The 17,470-nt window shown below is 34.1% G+C and overlaps 1 protein-coding gene across 1 annotated transcript; it reads left to right on the top strand.

Annotated features, from left to right (window-relative positions):
- The first annotated feature begins 1,842 nt into the window (after nucleotides 1-1,842).
- LOC120164049 (TNF receptor-associated factor homolog 1a-like) lies at nucleotides 1,843-11,212 on the top strand. The gene is made up of 13 exons (XM_039173813.1): nucleotides 1,843-1,971; nucleotides 2,556-2,764; nucleotides 4,348-4,459; nucleotides 4,678-4,766; nucleotides 4,863-4,931; nucleotides 5,007-5,136; nucleotides 5,763-5,921; nucleotides 6,298-6,646; nucleotides 6,997-7,109; nucleotides 8,337-8,484; nucleotides 8,830-9,299; nucleotides 9,382-9,583; nucleotides 9,704-11,212. The coding sequence occupies exons 2-13, from the start codon at nucleotides 2,602-2,604 to the stop codon at nucleotides 11,066-11,068; spliced, it is 3,369 nt and encodes a 1,122-aa protein (XP_039029744.1). The 5' UTR covers nucleotides 1,843-1,971; nucleotides 2,556-2,601; the 3' UTR covers nucleotides 11,069-11,212.
- Nucleotides 11,213-17,470: the final 6,258 nt, after the last annotated feature.

Below are 17,470 nucleotides of genomic sequence, written 5' to 3'. Positions count from 1 at the left end.
TCCACCCTTTGGTTGCTTTCGAGTCTCGGCCTCAATTTCAAAGTCATCTGCTCCACCAACAATTTTCCAACCCATTGACTCCATTTTTCCTTCATATCAGTTTACGCAAATCAAATTATTTTGTTACATACACTTTTCAATATACAAATATAGATAACTACTCTTGTGGTAAAACGGTTTTCTTCAAAAGAATTTGAATGGCCACACCAAAATGTGTCGGCACATTTATACAACCTATAATATCATTTTCTACCTATAATATTTAATAAAAGTATCGACATTTATATTTTCCTTGAATATCTATTTCTACCTGCAATCGGTCCCAAATGCTTCCTTACTCCAAAACCCCAAACAACACATAAAAAACCCTATCGCGATTACTGTAATAATAAAAAATTAGGGTTTCGACAACATACTTTTCGATTCGACTGCAGCAACAAACAAACAAACTTCGCTTTAGAAACGCCTTCTGAAATGCAGCAACAATTACTCTTCGATTTCAAAAACTCGTCCGTTCTATCTTTTTTCAGAGGATATTTAGCTATGGCCTTTATATTTTCATCGGATATGTTATTTATATTTAATCGATACAAATACAAAAGTGTCGATACTTTTATGTCAGGTGTCGATACTTTCGAAAGGATAATTACCTATTTCTTTGAAAGCGTCGATAATTTATTACACGTACTTACGAAAGTATCGACACTTTCAATATATCCGGTATCATTTTACCGGTTTTATCATTTTGTTACCGGTTTTATCATATTTTTACCTGTTATATCGTTGTGGATCGATATATTTTTTTAAAGTATCGACACATTATAGGCGCTATAACTGCTTCTCTTTTAAATTCACAAAGTGTCGATCCTTATATAACGTATCAGCACTTTTAAATTTACCGGTTTTATCATTTTGTTACCGGTTTTATCATATTTTTACATGGTATATCGTTTTGGATCGATATATTTTTTAAAAGTATCGACACTTTTTAGGATTTAAAACTGCTTTTAAAGTTATGTAATTTATGTTTCAATTTATTTAATAGTGTTCATGTTTTCCACCTACAATATTAATTTAATAATTTAATTTACACAAAATTTTATTTGATGTTTTGATATTTTATAAATATTATTTAGAATTTAAATTTAACAATATTAACCAAATATAATAATAAATATGTTTTCAACAGTGAAATAAGTATGGACACTTTTATAAAAATGATATATACTTTTTTGAAAGTTATGTAATTTATGTTTCAATTTTTTTAATAGTGTTTCATGTTTTCCACCTACAATATTAATTTAATAATTTCATTTACACAAAAAATTATTTGATTGTTTTGATATTTTATAAAATATTATTTAGATTTTAAATTTAACAATATTAACTAAAGATAATAATAAATATATTTTCACAGTGAAATAAGTATGGACACTTTTATAAAAAGGATAGATAATTTACAATATAACAGGTAAAAATATGACAAAACCAGATTCATTATGACAAACCGCTAAAATTTACTTGATATGTTAAACGTATGGACACTTTTATAAAAAGGATAGATACTTACCGATAACCAAAGTTTACCGGTTACCAAATTTTTTAATAGTTTTTCATATTTTCTACCTAAAACATTATTAGTTGTCAACATAATAGATACCGCTAAACCAAATTTATTAAATACATTTTAATGTATCCGGTAATGCTGTATATTAGCCTTATATTAATCTGCCTTTCCTGAGACAATCCCTTAAACAATAGGCCAGACAAAAAGGGTGTTAATGTGAAATGTCTCTATTGTTACCAAAAAAAAAAAAATGACGAAATGTTAAAAATAAGAGGAGAAAAAAAAATATCAGCGTTCTCTCTTTTGCTGTTTTTCTTTGTATCTATTTCGTTCTCTCACTAGAGCTGCCATAGTCTCTATTTGAACCGAAAGGAACATCTCTTTTGATTTTTTTACATTGCCAGGTTCGATCTTCACGCTGTCGTCTGAGTCATTTTGGGTTTTCTTTAATCCGTTGAGGGTTTTTTAGGGTTTATTTTGACCGGGATTTGGGGGGGGGGGTTCAATCTGATGGTTTTTGTTTTATTTTTATTTATTTATGGGGTTAATTTGGTCTTAATTAGATAGTTTTTATCAATTTGGGTAATTCATAAGATTCTGTTTGATGTACTTTTGAGATAAGATTATTGATTTTATTAGGATTTATCATCTGGGTTTAATTGATTTTGGTATTTAATTTGTCTAATTGTAGTAGTCGAATTTGGGTAGTTAGATTAGTTATATACATGTGGATTGAATTCAAACGTTTGTATCAGTTGGTTTTCTGGTAATTTTAATTGTAAGCAGACGTGGAAGTTTTGATATAATTGTAGTTTTACTTTTGTGTTTTAGGATGATTTAGGTAAAAAATTGGGTTTGGAGCACTGGCCTATATGGAAATGGTGTTTCCAGTAATGATAAAAAAATTAAAAAGGAAATGATGTTTCTAATTTTGTATGGTTCAAGATTTACTAACTTCGAGTGGGTTCTCATGTTTTGGAATGTGTAGCGAGTGGCATTTCAAGGAGTGTGGGAAGGGGTTTTAAAGGACCAAAATGGCTGGGGTTTCAAGTGAAGAGTCAGGCGTGGGAAGGTCTTCGGAGTGGGGTTCCAGATCAGGGGAAATGTTGGTAGAGTGGCGGTCTTCTGAACAGGTCGAAAATGGAACACCTTCGACCTCACCTCCTTACTGGGACTCTGATGATGATGGTGGTGGTGGTATGCTCTTGGATCCTTTTCATGTTATCTTGAATGCTCTTTATTCTTTTGAACATGTGTTTGTATGCTATATGTTTATTATCGGTCATTATAAAGTCTATTGAAACGTGTTAGATTGAAAACTTCTATATTTACATCCAGTAATTTAAAATCGTGGAATGTCATGGTTAAAAAATGGCTTGCATTCAATTTTGGATAGTCCTTTGCATACGTTTTGTCTGCATTCTAATGTTTATAAATTAATTAAATCATAGTTTCAATTGGTGTATTAGGTCGTTGAAGCATGCATGTAATTTTACCATTATGGTTTTGACTTGTTTATTGTCGTTTCCATGTGAGGTTATGTTTTTCAAGCTCTAACCTCTCGATCGATGGTTGGTTATAGAAGGTTAGGTATTGAAGCCTGGTTCTCATGACACGTCACCTCGTAAAAGATAAATTGAGAATATATTTTTCTGACCACTCGCTTGTTTCTTTTCCTCCTAATTTTTATCTCCGGTAGCCTTATATATTCAAATTGACAAGATGGAAGAAAAGGAGGGGTTTTGAATTTTTGCCCCCGTACGCATAAAATTGAAGGACTAATGATATCCATTCGAGCAATTGGCTCTTAGGGCTAATAAATTATTTACTTCAATTTCTTTGCTTTATATTTTTGTTTTCTCTTTTAAATGTCATCTGGAGTTCTAGGAAGTGTTATTGACAAGAAACTGTTTCTTCCTGATGCATAATACATAAAAAAGTATTGGGTTTTTTCAGGACTTTTTGTTTGTACTAAAAGTTCAGATTAAACTCTGCTATGGAATATTTAAAGACTATTTTTAACCTTGGTTTTCAAAGGCGCGAGGGCAGCCAGGCAATGAGGATAGCGCCCGCCTGGGCTGAGGCGAGGCGGTTTACAAGAGGCGCCCAGAGGCGCGCACCTCCTTTAGGCGCCGGGCGCAGCAGCGCCTTTGCGCCTTTTGGATTTTTTTTAAAGATGTTAATATTTTAATAAATTATTATATTTTAATATTAGAAAAACCCATCTTAAAAAAAAATCTCACTCACGATACAATCACCAAACATAATCCCTAATATTCTTTCTCCATCGCACGCCTCTCGTCTCCACCACCGTGATCTTCATCTCCATTGCACGCCTTTGCTTTATTTTTTGTTTAAGTGTTACAACTTGAAACATTAAGATGGTGATATTTGCTTTGCTTCATATTTCTTCTATTTGAACTATGTTTTTTATGTTAGTTTGTGTGTTGTTAGTTGATAGTGTAATGGTATTGAATATTTTGATCTTTAAAGAACTATATTATTATTTATCATGTTATTTTGAGTACAAAATGTAGTTTACACTTGATATATATTATATATTACAAACGGTGTGCCTCGCATACGAAAGGCGCGATCCTGCACCTAGGCTCCAGGGACTTTTTGCGCCTCTGTGCGCCTTGCGCCCTTAAAAACCAAATTTTTAACCAGCTCATTTTTGCATTGCCATTTTAAATATGAACTCTTTTGGAATATATTATTGTTTTCTTCCTTCCTTTTTATGATAAAAACTAATAAAGCTGTGTTCACTTCTTCTATAGGGCCGAAACCTCCTGATTTATATGGAAAGTATACATGGAGGATAGAGAATTTTTCACGGATTAATGAAAGGGAACTTCGCAGCAATGTGTTTGAAGTCGGTGGCTACAAGTGGTACAGGGTTTCAAATAACTTTGACTGTTATGTTTCTACTTTGTTTTCTCTAATTCATAATTGTCATTCTGGAATTCCTAGTCTTTGACATCATATTGGAATTTAATGTGGGTTGTATACACAAATATATATATCTTGTAAGCTTAATATTCTTCATAAAAACCATGTCTTTTTCAAATTGTCTAGTTTTATTTTGAGCCGTTTTTCATGGTTTACAGGTACATTTTAATTTATCCACAAGGCTGTGATGTTTGCAATCATCTCTCTCTGTTTCTCTGTGTTGCTAATCATGAGAAGCTGCTTCCAGGTTTGATGTTTTCCATAAACAACACATTGGAATAATCATCATTACTCTTCTCTTAAGTTGTACTCAATAGAGTTCCTTGCTTCTATTGCATGACAGGATGGAATCATTTCGCACAATTTACAATAGCTTTCGTGAATAAAGATCCAAAGAAATCAAAATATTCGGGTTGGTTGGCTCAAATTTAGTTTAATAGCACTAGTAGAAATTGTGAGCTATGAGTAACTTGTGTTTGGGTTGCAGATACTTTACATCGATTCTGGAAGAAGGAGCATGATTGGGGCTGGAAAAAGTTTATGGAGCTGTCAAAAGTTCATGATGGGTTCATAGAATCTGACACACTTATCATAAAAGCTCAAGTTCAAGTCATCAAGTAATCAGTAATTTACGACTATGTTGCTTCGACCCCATTGTTCTTGGCATACCTATGTCCGGAACTAGTATTTGACACATTCATACATTGATATGGGAATATGACTCTACAAGAGCCCTCCAAATGCATGGAAAACTTTTAAAAATTAAACATACCCACATCAGACATACCTATATCTGAATTCTGACACTCATACCCAAGTTTGAGTAGCATAGATTTATGATATGCAAACTTCCACCGATAGTGCTTCATACAATGCTTTCATGAGTCATGACTATTGCTTTCATACTGTTATTAGATAACCTTTATTGCCCTTTATACAAGTAGTAGCATCAAATATATAAACTTTAGCTTGTTAACACAAGCAATCCCAGTATTAGCAAATTTAATATTCAGGGTGGAACTGTACATTGATAATTGTTTGAATCTGCCTGTTTATGATAAAGTTGGCTTAGTATTGAGGTCATTATGGTCAAAAAAAGGTCACATGCATGGATTTGTTTCCTTATTTTGGAATTATGGCCTTGGAATATTGCTACCAACTTGATGTGTTGTGTTATTGTTTACACCTGATTTAGTTTCCCCCCCTTGATGATCAGATTTAATATTTGGTTTTGGATTTGTAGGGAGAAAGCTGACCGTCCTTTCCGTTGCCTTGATTGTCAGTATCGGAGAGAGCTTGTCAGAGTATATTTGACTAATGTGGAGCAAATCTGTCGCCGTTTTTTGGATGAGAGACAGCAAATGCTAGGGAAGTTGATAGAGGACAAAGTTAGGTGGTCAAGGTAAACGTTTTTACACTTTTTGTACTTTTAATGATATATTACTCAAGTATAAAACTGAGTACAAGTTTTGACTATTTTTAGAACATATGTTTGAATGCTTTACTTTTACAGGATTTTCTAATGAATTGGTAATTTCCTATTACTATTGCCTGATTTTCTGCTTAAATTTTCATCTTTGTTCTTTTTGCATCAAATTCCTTCTTGCCTTGACATTATGTATTAAAGTGGTCTCAGTTAGTTTTGACTTAATGATTTTCTTTTGTACGCTTCTTCATGTTTTTATGGCATATTTTCAGTGATTTTGTTTCTTGTTGGTTTATCACCTGATTTCTTTTTGTTGCCTTTTTTCTGCAACTAATTGCTGCAATTGTTGCAGCTTCTGTGCTTTTTGGTTGGCGATTGACCAGAATGCCCGGCATCGAATGTCCAGGGAGAAAACTGATGTCATTTTGAAAGTAGTTGTGAAGCACTTTTTTATAGAGAAAGAAGTAACATCTACGTTGGTAATGGATTCACTTTATAGCGGGCTGAAGGCTCTAGAAGCCCAGAGCAAGAGCAAGAAAGCAAAGTCAAAATTGTTGGATGCTGAAGAAATGCCAGCTCCAATTGTTCATGTGGAAAAAGATATGTTTTTGTTAGTGGATGATGTGCTATTACTCCTAGAAAGGGCTGCTTTGGAACCACTACCTCCAAAAGAGGAGAAAGGTCCTCAGAACCGAACAAAGGTAAGTTTCTGTAATGATTGTAGGTTATAATGAGTAAGAACATTACATGGGTTCCATTTTAAACTTATTATAGATTGGTGAAATATTTAGTGATTTTTTTATTTCTATTTCACATATGTGAATTCTCTCTTGGTGTCGATGCAAATTGATGCTTTTATTTCCGTAGAAGTTAATGCTGTTCACGTGTACTTCTCGTGGAAAGATGCTTCAAGCCCCTGATTGGCATATTTATTTTTGTTTTTCTTTTACAGTTACAATAAGCAAAGTATTTCTTTGTACATTAATTTTTTTTTCCAGTATGAAAATGGTATTTCAGGTTTCCCTTCATCCTGTCTTTTCATTTTATGTAGGATGGAAATTCTGGAGAGGATCTCAACACGGATTTAATTGAGTGTGATGAACGGCGTCTTACGGAATTAGGTCGCAGGACAGTGGAAATATTTGTTCTTGCTCATATTTTCAGGTACCATACTTTTTTTACTTTGCTTTCAGCTAATACTAGCATGTTTCCTTATAACTAGGATTGACACACGTGATGATTCATGCGTAAGGAATTGATGATTCACATATATTTGATGAGAGCTGCAGTACAACTTCAGTGGATCCATTTCTCTTCTATATTTTCCAAGACAACTTTTTCTGGAATTGCAAATTTTAAATGTTTTCTTCAATATAGAAGGTTTAATGTTCATGATTTGTTACGTAAAGAAAAAAATACGATTAAATACTTGAATTTGTGTTGTGTCAACTAAGTTAATCAGGTGGCTAATATTGCCTTATAAATGCTGACATGACCTGGCAACCAATGGTACATGTGTCAAAGTCAATGCTATATTAGCAATTTATATTTTAATTTGTAAAATAAAATACAAAAATTTAAATTAAAAATTTAATAGAAGAACAAATCTGGAAAAATGGAAGAGAAGGAAGAGAGAATAAAGGAATAAGAGAAAGAGGAAGGATTAGCTGGCAGTCTGGATACGGGCTAGTGAGATCAGTGGCGGGGCAGGAAAGAAAACCAAAAAATTTTATTATTTACTATTTTAAGGTTAGGGTATAAATTTTTAATTTACGTACGTGTAAAAGTTTCCACGAGTCATGTTTTATTGGTAAAAGATGACATTCCATTAAACTCTCTAGCACTATAGCTTTGGTACCTAGTTGTACTTTTTTCCTGAGGGCAGCAAATCATGAAAGGGGTATGATCAAGAGCCAATTTGTATATTAACCCATAATAGAAATTAACATGCAGTTTTCTTATGAAATCAATACTGTAACTTAGTCATCGGGACTTGGAATCTTGTATGTGTCGCACAAGGCATCTCATATCTGCATGATATGTCCGACCACCATGAAAACTCTATCCAGGATGGTGACTGCACTAGTACGGAAGTATTTTATCTTTCAACGGGAGAGGGCAATATATATCTTATAAAATTACTGGCTAACTCTCTAGGAATAGTGCATTGTTTTGTTTTCTGATGTTTTATGTGCACAAATCTAGATGGTGGTGCAATTGGTCATGATTTTATAATCCTTTTCTTTCGATGAGCTTAATTGAAAAACTGTATACTTAATTTTCTTGTAGTGAATCAAGCTTCTGTTCTGCAAAATCCAAGAAGTATTAGTGGACGATTCTGATGCTTATTATTTCTACCCGTATATGCTCTATTTTTTGGCTTATATACAGCAACAATATAGAAGTTGCCTATCAGGAGACTATTGCTTTGAAAAGGCAAGAAGAACTAATCCGTGAAGAAGCTGCATGGCTTGCTGACAGTGAGCAGAAGGCTAAACAAGGCGCATCTGAGAAGGAGAAAAAGTCCAAGAAAAAACAGGTATAATCCTTTTTGTTGTCATATTTATTTTATCTTTATGGGACATTTTGAAGCAGACAGCTGACATCAGAATAAACAAACTATCCTTTGGCCACCTGAGCCAAACAAAATGATAAAATCTGGTTGACCTATTCCAGATCTATTTTTATTCAATTTTTACTTTTTCTGGGTGATTATCAGAATGATCCTCTAATTTACTTTCGGAAGCAATTTCAAGCGTGTGTTTGTATGTGTTTGTATGTGTGTATGTGTGTGTGTTTCCCCTTCATTAGAGTGGAGACAAAATCGTGAAGCTTTTTTACGTTCTGAATGCATCACAATTTCTCCTATGGTTACATACTGCAGGCTAAGCAAAAGAGAAATAATCGAAAAAGCAAAGATAAGGGAAGGGAGGAGAAGGCTATTGTGGCAGCACAGGAAAAGCAACAAGAAGTACTTGATGATGAAAAGGGGGCCCCTATGATGGTGAAGCAGCCAGTGCCTGAAAAGCCTGATGTTCTAGGCGATGTTTCTGATGTTTCCGACTCGGTTGATGGTGCCACTGAGGTTCTTCAGCCTGACTCAGAAGACAAAGATTCTAGTCCTGTTAATTGTGATACAGATACATCAGAAATTCATCTACCCACAGAATCTGGTGGCAGTGGCATAAGTGGACTATCATGTGTGCAAAATGTAGTAACTGATAAGAGGAGCCCATCTATGACGGATGATAGTTCATCAACATGTCTAACAGACTCGGTACCATCAGTGGTAATGAATGGGCCCTATAAAGGGAACGCATCTTCAAAGAACCACAATAAAAAATCACCGAGCAGGTAAAGTGTTGCTTAGTTTTATTTCCATGCTTAAAAATGATTAGACAAGGTATTTATCTCATCTGGCTCTTTAAATTTGTAGAGGAAAGAATCAGCGAAGTAAATCATCAAGTGACGGCAATAATCAGATTACAGAATCTGGTAACCAGTCTTGTCCTGCATTAGATGCTGGGGACCAGAATGAAGTTTCCGAAAGTATTAAGGCCAGTGAATCCGAGTCTGAGGCTGCTGTTCCTTCATTGTCGGATCAGACAAAGTGGGTTAAGCAGGATATTGTTAAGAAGGTGATGCATTCATATACTCGTGTTCTTATTAGGCTGTCAGCTTTTTTGTTACCTTACGATTGTTCGTCTTTTCCAGCTTTATGCGGTACATAATTGACATTTTTCTTTTCAATGTGATAGGATGTTGTTTTGCTACAAAAGAAACCAAGCATCCCAGATGCGGTTGATTTAGAAAGATCAAAAGAGAAGATTGCTGCTAAGCCATCCTCTCCACGAAGCCCTCCCAGAAATCCGCCACCTTCTGCTCAGTTCAGGTCTGAATACAGGAGTACGAGCAGTTTAGGTTCGATTCCAGTTAGGAAGATATCGTCAAACATCTTGCAACAGAGTGATCAACCTGCATCTTCGACTACATTCCAAATGAATGGTACGTTAAAATCCGAGACTCAGAAGGCTGCAACATTAAGACTGACTGAAAGACCTATAACCCCACAAGAGTCTGTAATGCCAAGGCCTCCGAGTGCTCTAATCCCTGGTCCTAGGCCAGCTGCTCCTGTTGTTTCTATCGGTCAAACATCTCCTTTTCAAGCTCGTTCAGCTAGTGCAATTGTCTCTTTAGGTCCCGAGCCATCAGCGGCTACTAGTTATGTTCCTCAATCTTACAGAAATGCCATGATGGGTAATCACGTGGCTTCTAGTTCATCTGGTTTTACTCATCCGATCTCCCCAAGATCAGGAGTCAACACTTTGCCGGTATACTTGCAACCACCTGCCTTGGGATCTGCACCAGTGTATATACCCCAGAGCTCCGAAGGGATGGAGTCGAATTCTGTACAATCAGGCTTTCCTTTTGGCATGGTAGATCAGGATATCCTGTTGAATGCTTCCCAGTGGATGGACAATTCTCAAAGAAATGGCAGTAGAAATAGGGACTCTGATCCTTCTCCATTGCTTAGTGAGATCCAAAATATTGATTTGTTTAAGCCTATGTGTAATGGATCCCGGGAACACTTCACGAATGAGTTTCCAGCCCGTACATCTGGACGTCAGACCCAAGGTGTTTTGGCAGATGAGTTTCCACATCTTGATATCATCAACGAGTTACTTGACGATGAACACCATGTTGGGAGCACAGGGCGGGCAGGAACGGCCTTCCATGCTCTTGACAATGGGTCACACTTACTAACCCGCCATGTTTCTTTTCCATCCAGTTCGGGCATGTCGGGTGAGATGGGATCTTCATGTGGCTCATGCAGGTTTGAGGGAGCACAAAGTTACCATGCTGATGGGTTCCAACGAAGTTTCAGTGGTTCATCGTGCAAACATTTCGATACACTGAGGGAATATACTCCACAGTCGAACCACCAACCTTGTGCAACTGGACAACTCGATGGATCGGCCCAAACTCAATGGCCAATGACTTCTTCCAATCTATCTTTAATTCAGATGGGGAATGCAGAACCTGATGGTTACCCGTATTATTCGAAATCGTCATGTGGTGTCGACGGGTACACGTTGGTATTCCGACCTTCAAATGGACACTGAATTCGGTAATCAATTCAACAGCAAATTTGACGGTTACGAATCCGATGTAATAATGTGCGAGTTTGTGTAATCTTTTCATAAGAGAAAAACGTTGTGTAAAGATTGTTATTGCGCTCATTGCATCAAGCATTTCTAGTTTAATTATAATTTTCTTATAAAACGATCTTTATTTATGGAAGGGTTTTTTTGCTCTAAACTGAAATGTTGAGGTCAAAATATTCTCAACTAATGGTTTCTATTTATGGAGGGTTTCCCCCCCTGAAAAGTTGGAGGCAAAATGGTTTTAAAAAAAAGAATAGGGGTCAAAATGATTATTTTGATAAATGTTGAGGACTACTTTTTGTATTATTCCTTTGAAAAACTGAACTCTCTATTCTAAAAGCAAAGTAGCCTCAGTTTCTCTTAAAATAACATAATCAAACATCAATGGCTTAATCCCACATGGAAGCAAAATCCTTGATATCCAAGTTTAAGCACCCCTCCTTTCCTATCTCTTTCTTAATTAAGACCCTCATTCAATTGTTTTTTTTTTCTTTCAAAATTCAATTAATAACATAAACCATGAATTCAACAGTCAAAATCTCTCAACAAATAAGCAAGAGAACAATTTTTCTTTTTCATATATATATATATACATACATACATAAGCCTATCACTAATATAAATACCCCTCGTTCCCACATGAAATGTCTCATAGCTTAACATAATTTGCACACACAAAATAAAACAATGAAAGTTCTCAACATTGCTTTGGTGCCCCTAATCCTCCTCCTTGTTTTACAAGATCATGTAATTGGTGGTTCAAGAATTTTGCATGAAGAAATCAAGCTAGTGAATCATGAAATCCGTTCGCAGTCTCTTCAGAAGGGCACCATACCTCCGTCGGAGGGATCCTCGTGCACCAACATCCCCGGTCGTGGCGGACAGCCCTGTCGTCTGAACGAAATGCACTATACCGCTACCCTTCCTCGGTCCGCCGCTTATCCGAGTCCGGTGATTCAACTCGGTGTCGCCATTAATCAGAGATGATGATTCAATGCAGGCTCTCTTCACCATCAATATTCCAGGTTAACCATTCATTTCCTCCATGACGTGATGAACACGTAACATGCGGGATAACTTGAAGCTAGGGTTTTTCACTCGCCAGTCGAGTTTCTGGACGAATATTTCAGAAATTATAGCTTTTTTTTTTCCTTCAAAATTCTTTTGTTGTATTATTTAATTTGTATAGTACTGTATGCATATTATAACACAATGAATCCGATTTGTTTTGTACATCTTCAATGACTTTTAAAGCAATAAAAAGGGTTTTCTCTAGACAATAATGCTCTTGTGTTCTTGTTACGTGACTGAATTTTCTGTTTGTTTACCAAGAAAGTGGAACAAATCAAATAAAAATAGAAGATAATAATAATGATCTATTTGCTAATGGCTGAGGTTGTGGAGTGTGGGTCACGTAATTTCATGTATGCTTCCCTCTGATAGTGGAATCTGACTAGGAGCATAGCTAATGTACTTTAGATTAAGGTTAAAATTGTGTGCTGAGATTTAAGAATTATAAATCTTTTGACTTTGAACTGAACTTGAATGCCAGATTTCGTGGGCTGCTTCTCTTGACTTCATAGCTAGTCAAAATAACATATATATATATATATATATATATATAGAGAGAGAGAGAGAGAGATGATCCAGTTATACCGTCTAAAATTCTTTTAGTTTTACACTTTTTAAGACTATTGGATGAGATAAATTAAAGGCTGAGATTAACAGTAGATAGTAAGAAGTTATCACTAAGAAAAAAAATAATGAATTAATCTCAGCCTTTGATTCTCCTCAATCCAACGGTCCTAACAAGGTGTAAAACTAAAAATAAATGGATCCTAACCTCTATATATATATATAGAAAGTAGGAAATTAGAAGATATTTACGGAGAAAAAAACAAAGAGTTAATCTTAGTCTTCGACTTTCCGTCATCCAACGATCTTAAAAGGTATAATACGTAATACAATTGAATTTGATTCATATATATATTTTTTTAAATATTAGTACTGAATTCACTGCGAGTGCGTAATTGTTTAGACTATTAAAATCAAATAATAACATATCATCAACAACAAATTCAAAACGAATTTAATTTTTATAATAATATGTTGAAAATCTAATCTGATAGTAATATACAAAATTGTTTATGGTTAGTGTATCAAATACTAATTTTTCTTAATAAAAATATATGCAAGTTTCCAAGAAGTTTCATTTGCATGTGCATAAGGTCCTCAGTTGTTTGGTAAAACAATGGAAAAATAGAAAATCAATAGGTCATAATTTTTGACTGGTCTTATTCAAACATAGACGAAGCTGAAGTTGGATTAATGCTTGTTTTTCTCGTGGTTTTTAAGCACGTCTCTTTGACCTAAATAACTTGAAAATTCATAGACATCTTTGTTAATGTACTTCATGTTAGGGATGGCAACGGGCCGGGTTAGGGATGGCAACGGGCCGGGTATTGGTCCTCCGTCCCCGTTTAAAAAACCTATACCTGTTTCCGCTTAAAAAAACGCGGGGATTTAAACGGGATCCCCATCGGGTAATCGGGGAAAACCGCGGGGAAACAGGTATTCCCGTTTAGCATAAATGGTTATTTAAACGGGTATCGGGCTGAGTATATATATATTTAAATTATATATATATATATATATATATTTTAAATTTAAATTAAATTTATTAATATTATATATATATAATAATTATTTTTAATATTTATCGGGCCGGATATCGGGCCGGATAATCGGGTAATCGGGGTGGGATTATCAAACCCGTCCCCGTATCCGTTTAGCATAAACGGTTTTTCTCCGTCCCCGTTTAATTTGGTTTTCGGTTTTTCCCGTCGGGTTCGGATTTTTTTTGCCATCCCTACTTCATGTTAAGCTTTTAATAAACGAGCGTAAATAAGATTTTTATATTCGCGAATTGGTTCGTTTGTTGCTTGTTTATAAGCTCATTTATTGATTCGATTATAATCTCGTTTACTTCTCGCTTTCGTTTTATCTTTTTATACTTCAAATATTGGCGAGATCAGGACTAAAGAGAATATAAGATGAGCTTTGAGATTCAAATTGTGAAGCCTAAAGAACTTAAGGGCTAATACTGTAATTACACCATTTTAAATATACTTTGATTTTTTTTAAATATATTTATGTTTAATATATGTTTTTCTATATAATTAGAGAAGGAATATAATTTGAACTTAACTATTAAGATAATAAAATTACCAATGTTCGGTATTTATTTTTATATATGAATTTTCCGAATAAATTAATTTTTTTTAAAAAGAAAATGGGCGTATTTTGTTTAATTTGTACTTATATTAACGTTTGACATATGTAATGTATACAAATGATCATTAAATTATATTAACATGACTTATAATGTATTCATTAAAATTTATCAAACTATTAATATACTCCAATTTATAATAAGGGTAAATTACACGTTTGGTAACTGAATTTTGGTCTTTTTCCTATTTCACACTGTACTTTTAATTTTTCAATTTACTCATTGAACTGTATAGATTGGATTTTTTTTGTCACTCCACCGTTAAATAATTAAACGTCGTTAAGACATGACAACTTACATCAAAATGAGTTCGTTTTGAACTCCTAAAAAAATAGATTTTAGACTGAAATGACGTCATTGTGATTAAAATACAGCCATGTCATAATGCCGTTAATTATTTAATGGCGGAGTGACAAAAAAATTGAAAGTATGATGAGTGAAATAAGAGAGAATAAAATTTAGTAACCAAACGTGTAACTTATGCTTAATAATAATTCGAAAAGTTTAATGATGTGCTTATCCATTCATATATGAGTTTGGGAAATATAATCCTTCGACTATATGGAAAGATTTAAAAAAAAAATTAAATGCATCTATATCTTATACATACTTACATACAATAATCATCGTAAATTCATAACATAAACTAACAAGATGAACTACAAATGAATGGTAAAAGAAATGAAAATAAATCAAGAGATTATGATATAATCATTGTTCTAGTTGCACTTATTGCTCCAATGTATCAATACCAGCGAACTTCACAGCGTCGATGGTAGGAAAGGCTGGCGGCGAACGAACGAGATGGCCGGCCGCGTTGATTACGTTGACGACGCAATGGCCAGAGCCGTCGGGGATGTTGGTGCAAGGCGAACCCGCGGACGGCGGAACCGGTCCCTTAGGCAAAGACTCGAAATCGGGTACTATTTCCGTGAATAATTGCTCCCTTAATTGCCAAGGCCTTATTGCAGCACCAAATTCTGCAGTGAGCAAAAAGAACAAGAAAGTACATACAAGTAGTGCTCTTCTTTCTTTGAGGAACCCCATTTGAATACGAGCACCTCTGTTTGCTTTAGAATCTTGTATATTTGCTTTAGGGTTTGGTGTGAAGATGTGTGTGTGTATATATATATAGAGAGAGAGATGCATGGAATTATGGAATGAAGCTGCTAATTGTGTTGAATAGACTTTTGAAGGTGGAGGTTATTATAGTAATTTAAATTCTAAATTATTGGACCTCCTAAATCATAGGAGACTACATGTTTAACAATGCTTAATAATTTCAAATATTTTATAAAATTTAAACCTTCAAAATTACAAGAAGTTGCAAACCAAATTGTCATAACCTATTTTTATCGGGTTTAATTCAATTTTAGGGTCGATATAGAGGTTAATCCGACTCGATCCAACCTAAAATTCTCATATGACCCAAAATTTCCTTTTTCCAACTCTTTTTGGGCCACTAAAGGACCATAATGACCTAAAATTCTCATATCCAGGACGAGAGTGTCTGAGTGTTAGGTAGGGGTGTGCAAATTCGAGTACCAGGGTTTCGGATATCTAGTATCCATTTTTTTCATTTTTAAATTATTAATTTAAAAAAATATATATTAATTTAAATATTTGAAACTTCGAATTACATATTCCAACACTCTGACATAAAATTTAAAAGTTCGAAATACAAAATCTAATAAATCATAATATAAATAATCCATTATATATATATATATAACTAACCGAGTACTCGGGTAATCGGGTACCCGAAAAACTTCAATTTTATGACCTGGGCCCGACTCGGAGGGTAATTTTTTTTAGAAAACTACCCGGTTTTTTAGGTCCGGGTCGGCGGGTTGGCTGGTCGGGTAGTTTTGCACACCCCTAGTGTTAGGGAGTATAAGGATGGCCATTTCATCAAGTTTCAACGGGTCCAACTTGACTCGGTCAAATTAATTTTTTATTTATAAAATTTAAATTTGAGTCGAGTCAAGTGTTTTAGGTATAATATGGTCGGATTTAACTCTAGAGTGAAAAAATATTCGACATGACCTAATGTAGTATTATAATTGTCATTTATATATTTAGGAATACTTGTAATAATACTTCTGTTTTATTTTTTTAATTAAGTCTTTATTTTACCAAATAAAAATAAATTATACTCCCACCGTCCCATAATTTATGTGTTATGCAAATAGTTTTAGAGATATATTTAATCAATTAAAATGACAAAAATATCTCTAAAATGAATCCCAGATTCAATGTTATTGTATTCTTGAAAGGTTTTAAATTATGATATAATTTAATGATGTTTCTTAAAATTTTAGATAAAGTATATAAATAATTTCCTGTTTATAGGAAGTTATTTTTTTTACTATTAAAAACTGTAAAATGATCTCTCGATTATAGAACGTTATTTTTTTGAGTCGTTGTCTATTAGAAGTTAAAAAATGGTAACCTGATTATTTATTGTGTTTCAAACTCGTCCTTTTCCGTTGAAAAATTAATGATTGTTTGAGCTGGACGTTAACATGTTGACTGAGATATGATAAAATATGATATTAGGATCTAGAACGATTATCATATCTCAGTTACCACGTTAACATCCATATCAAACCATCATCAAATTTTAATAGAAAAGGAGGAGTTTAGAACAAAATGAATAGTCGAGTGATCATTTTGTAACTTTTAATAATTAGGAAACTAAAAAATGCAACGTCCTATAGTCGATTGATCATTTTGTAACTTTTAATAGTAGAGAGACTCAATAAAACAACACTATATAATCAGGAGACTATTTGTATACTTCACCCTAAAACTTTATAATATTATGTTACTTAATTTCAAATATAAATTCTTAAATTCACCCTTTTAACATAAAAATTTACATCTATTTCGACATTAACCTTATCTCAACTGACATGGCTCCCATTTGCTTGATTAGAGATAGGCTTCTTCTTCAGACATATACCATAAACTAATTAAAAACGTGATTTAATACGTAAAAACACACAAAGTGGATACAAGTATACAAAATTGTCAAATCTGGTACTGTGGTGTAGTGGATACAAGCA

This window comes from Hibiscus syriacus, unplaced genomic scaffold (assembly GCF_006381635.1).
Source record: "Hibiscus syriacus cultivar Baekdansim isolate YM2019G1 unplaced genomic scaffold, ASM638163v2 tig00111504_pilon, whole genome shotgun sequence".
In the NCBI taxonomy this organism is placed as follows: Eukaryota; Viridiplantae; Streptophyta; class Magnoliopsida; order Malvales; family Malvaceae; genus Hibiscus; species Hibiscus syriacus.
This window is presented reverse-complemented; position numbering and strand designations above follow the sequence as displayed.